The 12,452-nt window shown below is 34.6% G+C and overlaps 1 protein-coding gene across 1 annotated transcript in view; it reads left to right on the top strand.

The window, feature by feature from the left end:
• Gpm6a (glycoprotein M6A) overlaps window positions 1-10,078 on the top strand; it is a 235,353-nt gene extending 225,275 nt beyond the window's left edge. Inside the window, exons 5-7 of the mRNA XM_013026335.1 lie at window positions 5,312-5,388; window positions 6,252-6,317; window positions 7,949-10,078. Of these exons, the coding sequence (XP_012881789.1) occupies window positions 5,312-5,388; window positions 6,252-6,317; window positions 7,949-8,101 (296 nt within the window). The 3' untranslated portion in view covers window positions 8,102-10,078. The remainder of the gene's footprint in view (window positions 1-5,311; window positions 5,389-6,251; window positions 6,318-7,948) is intronic.
• Window positions 10,079-12,452: the final 2,374 nt, after the last annotated feature.

The raw sequence follows: 12,452 nt of genomic DNA, 5'->3' as shown, positions 1-12,452 counted from the left end.
TGGCTTCCTAGGCTCAGTCTCCAAGTCTCTCCTCAATGTCTTTATTTATTCTGCTAATTTAAAAATTAAATTGAAAAAGAAAAGAAAAGATGTGACTATGTTCTCTGGATTAACAGGTAATGTACGAGACACCTTGTGAAATTAAACTTAACATAAAAAAGTAAATTACTGCCAGTACGGTTACAAATATTGCATGAGACATACTTATATTGGAACTCTTTGTGCTGTGTCTGAAATTCAAATTTAACTATGACACATTGAGGCTATTATTATTAAAATGTTGAATTCTACTGCTAGAGCCTCAATTCCTCTTAGGAAAATGTCTCATGGAATAGAACAAGGGTGGAATGTCTTTCCTGTGAGTGTATTTTCAAGAATATCTGACAGGCCAGGTTCATGAACTTTGGACTAGAAATGTCTCACTCCCTCTGGTGTGGCAGACAAAAACAGGTGAGTAGGTATTTGTAAGGTCTTTAATCTTATCAAGTCAGATTTTAGACAATGAAAAGAAATTTTCCAGGAGAATACTTGTTAATTTTTCCTCTAATTTATTTCACCTTTAAGAGTGGAAAAACAATTACCTGGAAAAGATAAGAAGATTTAGTTTTCAACTACTTTTCTTTTGCTTTCCTAAATGTTCTGTTCATTTTCAATACACTAAGGGTTTAGGATATCCCAAAGAGCATATTTTGCACATAGAATATGTTTGCAAGTGGAGGAGTTCTATAAATGGACTTTGTCAACAATAAATTCAACTGTCTAATAGAAATAGATTTAGCTATAGCTTCTAGCATCTCCCTGGAGGATGCAAAGTATCTCTACTGAAATGCAATTCTTTACTGTCTTTCCAATATAATTTTTAGGGGAAAAAGAAAAGATGTTTCCCATTATATCTCAGTCAGTATTCCTGCATTGAGAATGGGATTAGTGTGCATCTCAAATGTCTAGCCATCCCAAATCTTGGAGGCTAGGAAAATGAGACATTGGGTGTCCATGGTTACTTACAGATTACAGATGGAACTAAGGTCACTTGTCGACTCTTCTTAAAATAGGAAGATTATTATCCTGGATTATGGGCATAGTGGAATTACAATTGTCTTTAAAAGTAAAGAAGAAAGTCAAGAGTGTTGATCAGAGGTCAGTGAACCACAGTAAACAGACTCAAGAACATGCAGGTGGCTAGCTTTGGTGATGGAGAAAAGGATGAAGAGCCAGTAAATGTGAGAAATGTTCCTTTTCTGGAAAAGGAAAGAGCCTCTAGAAGGGGTACAGGAACCCCTGATTAGTCTTCTGTCTTCTAGAATATATTTGTGTTGTTTCTATTTAATAAAATTGTGGTTATCTGCTACAGGCAATTTGAATGAATACGTTTTCTGATGCCAAAGTAGATTCCCACTGTCACTAAGAACCTCTGCATTTATCTTACTTGTAGACATTTCCCCTCTCAGCCAGCAACATTGCCCCTCCCTTGTGTTCTAATCTTAAATCCTCTTTGTGTTGCTAGAGATAAGGATGTGAGTGTCTTTGAAAGGCTCATTTCTGCCCACCACACTTCAGGTTCTAACCATTAAAATGCCCAGCTATCACAAGGCAAAATTCATTTGTCCATCCCATGTTACAAGACTTTATTTAGCTATAACAACAACTTAAAAGTAATGTAATTCAATGGTAGCTTATAACTCAGAAAGGGGAGTGAGGGAGAGAATTCAGTCAAGCATTCCTTGTATAGATCACAAAATAAAGAAAAGTAAGGGCAAAATAGGAGTGAGAATGTTGAAGTGGAGGACAATGATCAAGACGTATTGTGTTCCTAAACTGTGTTGTTCAATAGTACATCCTTTGTCCAACTACTTAAAGATGATAAAAAATGTTTAAAAGAGAGAAACCATTTAATTTACAGCCAATATATTTTAATGAAAATTTAGCTTTTATTTATGAAAAAAGAAAACAAAAAAATTCATGCTCTAACAAGCGTGAAAGGATATATACTTGGGCTGTATTCTGACCAGTGTTTAGAACATGGTTGTTAAGACTGCTTCTATAGGGGTGGGAGAAGAGTTCATGCAGTATTTACATAAGTAATTAAGGTTTTCTCCTTTGTTGTAAAATCGGTTGCTATAACTATCTCCTTGATATCCAGATAATATGAAGACAAACAGAACCTTCTAAAGATATATGTATATATAATATATTTACATTGTTATCATGATATCAGAAAAGAAGCTACTTTTCAAAATGATAACCAACTCAGATTTTATGACTACACATCAAAAAGCAACTCAACATGCAAAAACATATCTTAAAGGAATTTCCCTAATGAAGCAAAAAAAAATACCTTAAAGGAATTTCCCTAAAGCATATAGATAATAATTTTTTTTTTTTTTGCTTATGTGGTGCTGGGGAATCGAACCCAGGACCTCATGCATGCAAGGCAAGCGCTCCACCACCGAGCCACCTTCCCAGACCCTAGATAATAATTTTTATCTCAGAGGAGAACAGGTCTTAAAATCGCATAATGGGAATTTTCATCATGCAAAGGACATTATACTTAGCAGGGGTATACATACATACATTCATGTGCATGTAATAAATATAAGATTTTCAAATAGTTCTGTGGACAGCAGAAACAAGGCTTAACAAAGCTAAGGAATTTAGACATTATACTAGAATTTTCTATGTTTTGGAATACATTAAATAATTTAACTTGCATTTTAAGGCTTTTATAATGATCCTTGTTACCCTTCAGCGATATGTATTCACAATGACACAATGGCGTAGAATTTATCGGATACTTATCTTCAAACTTATGTCATAAAATGGTAATATCAAAATATTAACACCAAAAACTTTTAAAGCTTGTCCCCAAAATATCACTCAGGGTCAATATTTAATAATATGCTTTGTTAAAAATCTAAAGATTTGATACAGATATCACAGATATCACAGAGTTTATGATGGATACCAAGAGTCCAAAGTACTTAAGGCTGAAGATAACCTCACTTCCCATCCCTAAACACTGAATAAAGTATCATTTCTTCTCTATATACAGTCTGTGCCTGCAGACTGGTCCTAATGCTTTAAGTCAGGGCCTGGGTACTATCCCTGAGCTCTGTTTCTCAAGAATGGCACTGAATCACTTGAGCTACTCAAGTGAGTGGAGATTAGAGTCTCATGGACTTTCCTACCAGGACTGGCTGAGATCCTAAGATCTCAGCCTCCTAAGTAGCTAGGATTACAGGCATGAACTACTAGCGCCAGGCTCTACATAGCTTTGTACAATAGTATTTTAGGAATACCTACTAAGAATCAGCAAAGCTCAATTATGAGGGGAAAACAAACCCTTGACAAAAAATAAAGTTGAAGAAATACTTAGATCAGAGGCCCAATTCATCACAGTTTCTCTGAGGAAGGGAACCATGCTCAGGGAATTCTGCATTATCTGTGCAGGATATAGCAGATACAAATTTGACGCTAGAAATAAACAGCCTTATTGACCTGTCTTCTCCATTCAAAAGAACATATTATGTTATGTATCAAGAATCCTAAGTGGGAGTTGGGTCAAAATATATATCATGCATTTTTTTTCCATTTCCCAATTCAGATTTGTAGCAAAACTAGAAAGAGTGTTCATGAAGCAGACAATGATTTTGTTTTCTTTCATTTTCAACATGCAGTTTGATCACCAATGACTCCCAGTGATCTAATTTCCATTTTCTTGACCATCAGCAGTACTGGAGACAGTTAATCATTCCCCATCATTCTCTCCTCATTTAGTTTCCAATATGTGAATCCTTCAGGTTCTATATTTCTATTCTTATTGGTTTCCCTCTCTCAGTATCTTTGTCTGATTCCTCATCTTCTGAATGACTTCTTAACTTGGATCATTTATTCCTCAACTGTCTTATTGTCTTGCTGATTCCACATAGTCTGCAATATTTAAGTATTATTACCAAGTGTTAAAGCTGTGTAGCCAGCCTGTAGTTTTCTCCAGAAATTGAAATATATATTCCATATACGTGTATATATATATACATATGTATGTGTGTATGTATGTATGTATATTATACATTTCACTTAAATGAAGTCTGTGATAGATCACTAAGGAGAAAGATGACCTTCAGCATGAGGTTTGATTTTGCTAGATAGATCTCTTGGGATAGGATTCCTTTTTCTCCTCTTAGATTAATCTTGGCAGAAAGTAATAGTGGCACAGATGGAACTCTCCATTTATAGCCATTGATTTTTGTTATTCCTTTTTAAAAATTATTAAGTACTTGTACAAAGCAGTTTTATTTTGAACTGAAAACAGATCCATAAACTGTTGAACCTGAAATGAACAGTTATCTGCTCTGTAAGAAAAAACTTACAGTATAACTTAAAGCTAAGCATGTGTAAACACACACACTCACTTACTGAAATCAAATAAAGAGCATTGTGGTTGAGAAGATTAAATACTATGATGTTTTTAGAACTCATTTTTTGGGCGGGGTGGGGGTGGGGGTGGGGTTGGTCGTGGGGCTTGAACTCTGGACCTGGGTGCTGTTCCTCAGATCTTCAGCTCACGGATAGTGCTCCACCACTTGAGCCATAGCACCACTTCAGTTTTCTGGTTGTTTATTGGAGATAAGAGTCTCATGGACTTTCCTTCCCCGGGCTAGCTTTGAACTGCAGTCCTCAGATCTCAGCCTCCTAAGTAGCTACTATTACAGGCAGGAGCCATTGATACCCGGCTTAGAACTCATTTCTTATTCTTCCCTTTTGGGCATATATGTATTTAGCACTTGTGCTTATGATTTGATATAGCTGGTCCATGAAGCAACAGGCCAGGAGTCAATATCAGTAAAATGGCAATTTTCATTAGTTTCTATTGCTAATAGTATTGTTTTCATTGTCAGCAGAAGGTAAAGTAGTAGTTGAGGCAGTGTGTCTTTACAGACTAACAGGAGTGTAACAGCTGAACAAATTCCAATTCTGACTTCAGCACAGCCTGGGGCATAGTTACTAAAACAATTAGTATGCCTCCATCACATTAGAGACCAAAGCAATGAGCTCAATATAACTGCGCTGAGGAGGCTAGCTAGACTCATTTGAATTGGGATTGAAAATGTGTTGAATTACAGAATTAGAGAATATTGCATTTTGAATTCATAATTCTACAAGCAAGTATTCACAATGAAACTAGAGGAAAGAAATGTTTCCATTATAACCTAACATAAAACGAAACATGCTGAGAATGAAATGGCCCAGAGTTATTCTCTCTGGGTTCTTGAAGATGGTGATGGTGCTAACTGTTAACATCCACATGTTCCAGGGATTGTGACAATTGGAGAAGAAAAGAAAATCTGCACCGTCTCCGAGAATTTCCTGAGGATGTGTGAATCTACCGAGGTAAGTGTTTTCACAGTCTTTAGTATTGTCAGAATTTCAGCTGTCATTTTGCTACTTGAGAAATATCATATATTTAGTTCAACCTCTTTTTCCTGTCAGAGACTATATCATTCACAATGGTGTTGTACAAGGGAAAAGAGAATGACTGTGAACGAGATAATCTATATACTATATACACTTCAGCTGTTCGAGAACTCATCTCAATAAAGGGTGAAATGATAAACCTTACATTATTATTAGTAGTAAAATCCATCATTATCAACTACGGTCTCATCTTTATAAGGAAATTATATGAAAATAGTGCTGTTGCAACAATTTAAATAAATGCTTGGCCTCTGGATCTCAGTATTTTGGTGACTCACCAGTACGAAGCTGGCCTTTACCAATGTAATTCTAGCTTAGAGCCTTATTTAAAATCAATGTCCATGAATTAGTTTCTTGTGCTTTGGATTTGAAAGAAACTGATAAATCTTCAAAAAGATGTTTCTGAAGCCTATGTGTAGAACAACATAAGGTAAAAATATAATCCACATGGTTCCTGAAGTGAAACTTCAAATAAATACATAAATACATATAAATAAATAGAATAATATAAATATATATAATATAATATAAATGTATATATAATGTATTATATATATTATGTAATATAAATATATATAATACAAATATATATAAATAAATACAACTAAATAAGTAATGGTTGGAGAAAGGATAGTGTGATGATATTTTGGTCCAAAATAAATAATTTTTCAAAATTTTAGTTTTGTTTGGGATGTACAGACTCTTTGTAAGAGTGGCAGTCCCACCTTTCTTCTGTATATCTCTGTGATGTGTTTTGGTTCTTTGTGGTTTTCTTTCAGCTGAACATGACCTTCCACTTGTTCATTGTGGCTCTTGCTGGAGCTGGAGCAGCGGTTATTGCTATGGTAAGTCCACATGACTCTTTACTTGGGTTTACAATTTAAATAACCAAATAGCTGCTTATGTCGATGATCATCTAGTCTCATATGAGGCCCTTGTGAAATACATTTATTTCATCAGTGCAAAAGAAAGGCCAAGGATAACTGACAAATTAAGAAATGAAAAATAAATAAACTAAAATAAGTTTTACTATTATGATAGGAGTTATGATAGGAGTAAGATTCTATTAAAAATATCTAGGATTAAATCATTCAGTACTGTGACCATTGAGACATACAGGTAATCTCAAGAATTCATTAGGATTTTAAGTTCTGGGTTGCTATTAATATGAAATGATTTCTGTTTTGAGTAACAATCAATTTCTTCATCTCTATTATTTTTACTATTTAAGAACATAAACTCTATATTGAGTCACATGTGGAGGAAAGAGTTTTGTTTTCATTAAGATCAGTAGTTTCAAGTCATGTGTTTCATAGTTAATTTTCATAAATAAGGAACAGAGTCCTGCAGTTCCTCTTCAGCCCAGTAAGTTTTTATTTACCAGTAGGTCACTATGGTAAGCCACTAGTTACTATGGAATCTAGTTGGTTCCAACGGATGCCAACTGTCACTAATGTACAAATACTCCGAGCCTTGATAGAAGTTTTCTGAAGCCAAGATTTCTTGCCCATTCTTTCACACTTAGAGAAAGTACAAAACTGACAACTCAGTTTCTCTTCCATATTCATCCATCAACTATCATGTACAGAATTGCTTTCTTATACCTGAGAAGGAAGGGAGGAAAGAGAAAAACAGTCAGTCACACTGCTCAATCCATTCCAGTCAAACCAGGATTTTCATTTCTTGAGTGACTTTCATGACTCAAGAGAGAGCAGGAGCTTCTTTTAGCACTTTTCTGGTTATGTTGACTAAATAAATATGCAGTATCCATATTACAAAGTAACTTGTAGACATCTAACGGAAACAGCAAGTCATTGTATAAGAAAGTAACTTAATAATTTAATGTTGGAATTTCTTTTATTATACTTTATTTTGCCCAGTAACTCAAAACCATCTCCTACTAATTCACAGCAAACTGTACAAGCTGACAACATATGATGACTCATGGCTGTAATTGTAGCTACTTAACAGACTGAGAGCTGAGGATTGATGTTGAAGCCATCCCATGTAGGAAAGACCATGAGACTCTTATCTCCAAAAAGCAGGAAGTGAAGCTGTCCCTCAGGTGGTAGAGCTAACCTTGAGCAAACCAACAAATAAACAAACAAAAAGCTCAGGGACAGCACTCTGACCCTGAATTCCAGTCCCAGGACTGGCACTGACACACTCAAAAACATACAAACTCTATGTGAGAGTATTTTTCAGTATGGACTATAAAAATACAGCTAAATACATACAAACCAGTGTCATGTCTTGGGTAAATGAGGGCAGAATAGACAGAAACATCACATAAATGAGATCAAGAGCTATGAAATTGAAGTAAGGAATAGATTATATTTCTGTTGTTCCTATTAATTTTTGTTCCTTTTTATTTGTGAACATTTTATATGAATACGTAATTTGAACATTCCAGAGAACAAAGTATATTAGACAGAGAACAGACCTCCAGTATAATTTCTTTTTTGTTTCTGCTTAGGTTCACTACCTTATGGTCCTGTCCGCCAACTGGGCTTATGTGAAAGATGCCTGCCGGATGCAGAAGTATGAAGACATCAAGTCGAAGGAAGAGCAAGAGCTTCATGACATTCATTCTACTCGCTCCAAAGAGCGACTCAATGCATACACATAAATAAATTCTCCTGTTCTTTACCATTTGAATGCATTGGTGTTTAACTAAGGACCATCCAACCATCCAACCTTTGACACACAAAATCAAAGTGCTATTCATCAATGAAAGGGAGGCTGGCTTATGAATCACCTACATATTCTTTGTTGTTTAGCACTTACTTCCTGAATTGGCTAAATTGGTATAATTCGATCTCTTCTACAAGCTCCTATCCAGTCTTTTTTTATTTGTTTTTTGAAAATTTCTCAAACGAATTAGTTCTGTAAGGTCAAAAGATATCAATCTGGACAAAGGCAAAGATTTGTTGGTTTTTTTTTTTTACACACGTCCCATGAGTTACACATAACACTTTTTATTTTGCATTTTTTCTTACGTTTTGAAAACAAAATAGCATTTTATACTTTTTAGTTTTGATTTCGGTAACTAGGTTAACTACAGGTAACCTGCAAAGGGACCATTGTACATTATGTGAACAGTAGGCAGAGATGACATCATGACAACTCTTCTTGAAAGACAGAAATATTGTGTGGAGGTCAGGGGTCAAATTACCATAAGCCCTGGCTAATGTTTTCATCAACCTACGGTGCAATTTCTAAATTTATAAGGATAGGTTAAAAAAAAGTGCTTCTTATCTTTGTTAACATTGTATTTTTTTTCCTGATGTACTTACAGGTATTTCTCTCCAATTACTCAGATTTACGTTGTGAGCATGTAGAAACAGTAATGCTAATGCATGGCTAGCTGCCTTTTTGAGATTGTGACACCAGGCTTACTTTTTCAAGTTTAGTGTAGAGACATTTTAATGGAAATAACTACCATGGACTATGGGAGAATGATCTTTATGTGACTTATGCAGTGGCTGGATTGGAACTTTTAATATGCTAATGTGGAAAATTACCTTTATGAAGGTGGTATATTGAAAATAAGCACACTAACCCCTCCGAACTTGTTTTACCTACTTTAAAAGTTTTAATGTATTGCATCTCTGTAAACTATTTCAAAAATGTGTATGATATATTTGCAAAGGCTTCCATTAATATAATACTAGCTTTGCTTGCAGCTTCTAATCTATGTTGGTTTACCTGTAGTGTTTTCTCAAATGTGGTCAGAGACCACTGTAGAATGTATTGTTTAGCAGTGTAGTGATATGTTTGTGTTTTTTTTTTCAAATAAGTCATTTAAACAGAATGTTCATTCATCTTCATTTATAAGAAGTACCTGTATCAGAGGAATTTTAAAGACAAAACAATCAGTATTATTGGACCAAATTTGGTGTTTGTTTTAACCTTGGCTCTCTTCTTTTGATGATTTCTAATGCTACAAGAATGCTGTAAAAGTGTCTTTTAAAATGATGTAGCCTGACAAGATATTTTGTCAGTGTATAAAACTAGATAGTATTGTGCACTGATTTGACCATTGTGAAATCCTTCCTCCGTGTAAGTACATTTCTAATAAAATTTATTGAGTGAAACAATCTTTGTACAACTACTAGTCATGCATCATCAGTAATTTTACAAGTTCTTGTAGTAGGTAGGGGGTATTACTGGGGTTATATCTGTGGCATGATTATTCATTCTGTAGTATTAATTAATTTGGGGGTTCCCTTTGCTTTTTTTTACACTTAGATTATCTTAATGGTTCAACATTTTTTCTGATATATATGCAGTATTAAATATATTCAGCAAAAGTATTAATGGGCTTCTTTAAATTCTATATTATAGCGTTTCAGTTCTGTGTCTTTACGGTTTGTGATGATTTTTAAAACTGTCTTTTAAATTTATGTAACAATGTTGACTCTCCTGGCTTTTATTTCTGGTATTAGAGTTTGTATTTTCACAGAGTGCTTTGTAGCAGGCATTACAAGTAATCTGTTTTGTACATAAATGTGCCAACAGCTTGATGGTGGCGTTTTTGAAATGTAGAACAAAGTGCTTGCAAAATGTAATAAACACACTTGTGTACTTTGTGTACTTATTATTAGTTTCTGCAGCGTGTTTTGTTTTGTTTTGTTTCTCTTTCTTTTGTGTGTGCATCCTTTCCAAATGCAGTAGATCCAGCTCCCATCTCTACAGAATCTCATTCAGTTGAGGAGATTTGACATGCCAAAACATACCAGAAACACGATGCATGGATATTCAATGCAGGAACGTGAAGGAGTGGAGATTGGGGTGGTGGGCGAGGCAGGGAATTTTATTTTACAAATGGCTTTTCTCGATTTCTGTCTGATTTCTGTTGTCTTGTGTTTCCTTTAGTGCTTCATCAATTCACAGAAAGACAAAAAGAATGATGAAATTCAGGAAGGAAAATGATTTCTTTGTTCTGAACAAAAAAGGTGAGAGCAATAGTTGAAAAGAAAAAAAAAAAAAGCTCTAGACTGGTTGTATTGGATCTAATTTCTTATGGCCAAGCTGGAAATGATGACAATTTTAAAGTAATCATATAGTTATAAACAAAACTACTACTTTTTTTACAAGCCCAAGGAATTGCATTGTTTTTGTGTTCACTTAGGTGGCACTATAACTTGTAACATAAAAATTTTTCTAGAGTTCCACTAGACATACTTGCAGTCATTGAAAGGACATCTAGAAAATGTCTCATTTTTTAAAAAGTAGTTCTGAAGTCATGATGAAAATCATTTCCTAGCTAAATTCTACAGAATGATTGTATCAGATTTCCCAGTATTTATTAATTCTCAGCACAGCAACAAGATAACAAATATGTGCATTTAGAAGAGTACAGATATCAACAAAAGTCTTGCAGTGGTTTCTTTTTATCAATAGAGAAATCTCCCAAGACCTCCAGTGTACGCCTGAAAATGCTGCTACCACTAACCCCTACATGCGCTACGCCTTTCCTATGTGTGTATACCCAGGATTTATGTTAGGTACCAGAAACATAGTTGACAGAATTATAACAGGCTAATGTACATGTTACTAAAAGGTGATTTCTCTGCCTCTGTCTCTCCCCTCTCTCCTCCTGGCATCTACTGGGGCCGACATAACACACTGTGGCTCACTGAGCGAAGGGGTGAATCATATCATAAGAAGGCAGTCTTATCATGTCATCCTAACACTCACAGTAACTGTTGGGAGTTGATGAGCTGATTATTTTCTAGAATGTTCCATTCATATTTTTGTAACGTGGCTGAGCATGAGAAAATAAAATGATAAAAAAAGGCCCAGACAGGCAGGAACTGCGGTGTATGCTTTTCAACCTTTGATCATGACTGTGATATGATGTTGGAAAATTGGAAAGAAGTCCATTTCTCTACATCAAAACACATTTTATCTTTAAAGAAAAAAATCGTTGCTTTGGGGAATTATAAAGTTAAGACTAAGGAAATTAGTGTGTTAGAGAATAGCATATGTGCAGATTAGCTCTAACACAATATAATCGATTTAATTTTTGTATTAAAAGTTAGAAATATCAGATTTACTCAGAAAGCAAGTTAAATTTTATTTGTTATTTTGTCTGCTTATCAAATAGGAGCATACAATTTTAGAGTACATTTTACTTAGGAAACATAATAGTTGAAATAATGCTTGTCACAATGAAATTTGAATTACATTTTAGTGCCTTGAAGAAGCACTTTTAAAGTTTTCTTCATAGTATTTAATAACAGCATTTAAATTCACTAGAGATGAAGCTGTGTAAGTTCTCTTAGCTCAAATGTAAGCATCTGTCTATTGACATAGGACATCCTGCTCCTTGGATTTCTTCTCACACACACAAAAACGTATTTTAGTTTTTGGTTATTTTTTATGAATTCTCAGACAGTCATAGATTTGAATTTAAAAATAAGTGAACTCTGATGTGAATGAATTAATAGAATATGGAATATTAAATGAAAAATATTCATCACTGTAGTTCTAACTTATGAATTTTTTGTTTTTGATACCTTTGGAACTATGAAATAAAATAAAAAAAACAAGAGGGAAACAAAACATGAACAAGTTTAGTAGCTGGGAAGTATAAACCCAAATATTTCTACTGAGGTTTGTTGACTAAGGAGGAGAAACAAAAGAGAAGCATTATCAGAAGATTGTCTTTTCACAATGTGGGAAGTGGATAAAAAGTTAAAAAGCATTAAAAACAAAAACCACTTTGGAAAGCAGTATGGAGGTTCCTCAAAAGACTCCCCATAGAGCTCCCAGCAATCCCACTTTTGGGCATTTACCCAAATGTTCACAAACAGGGGCATACTAAAGCTACCAACACAACTATGTTTATTGCAGCATTATTACCATAGCTAAGATATGGAACCAACCCAGATGCCCCTCAGTAGATGAATGGATCAAGAAAATGTGGGATATATACACAATGGAATTCTGTGCCTCCATCAGAAAGAATGACA

Source organism: Dipodomys ordii, unplaced genomic scaffold, assembly GCF_000151885.1.
Source record: "Dipodomys ordii isolate 6190 unplaced genomic scaffold, Dord_2.0 Scaffold4, whole genome shotgun sequence".
Taxonomy (NCBI): Eukaryota; Metazoa; Chordata; class Mammalia; order Rodentia; family Heteromyidae; genus Dipodomys; species Dipodomys ordii.
The sequence above is the reverse complement of the archived record's forward strand: the minus strand, read 5'-3'. Positions and strand labels throughout refer to the sequence as shown.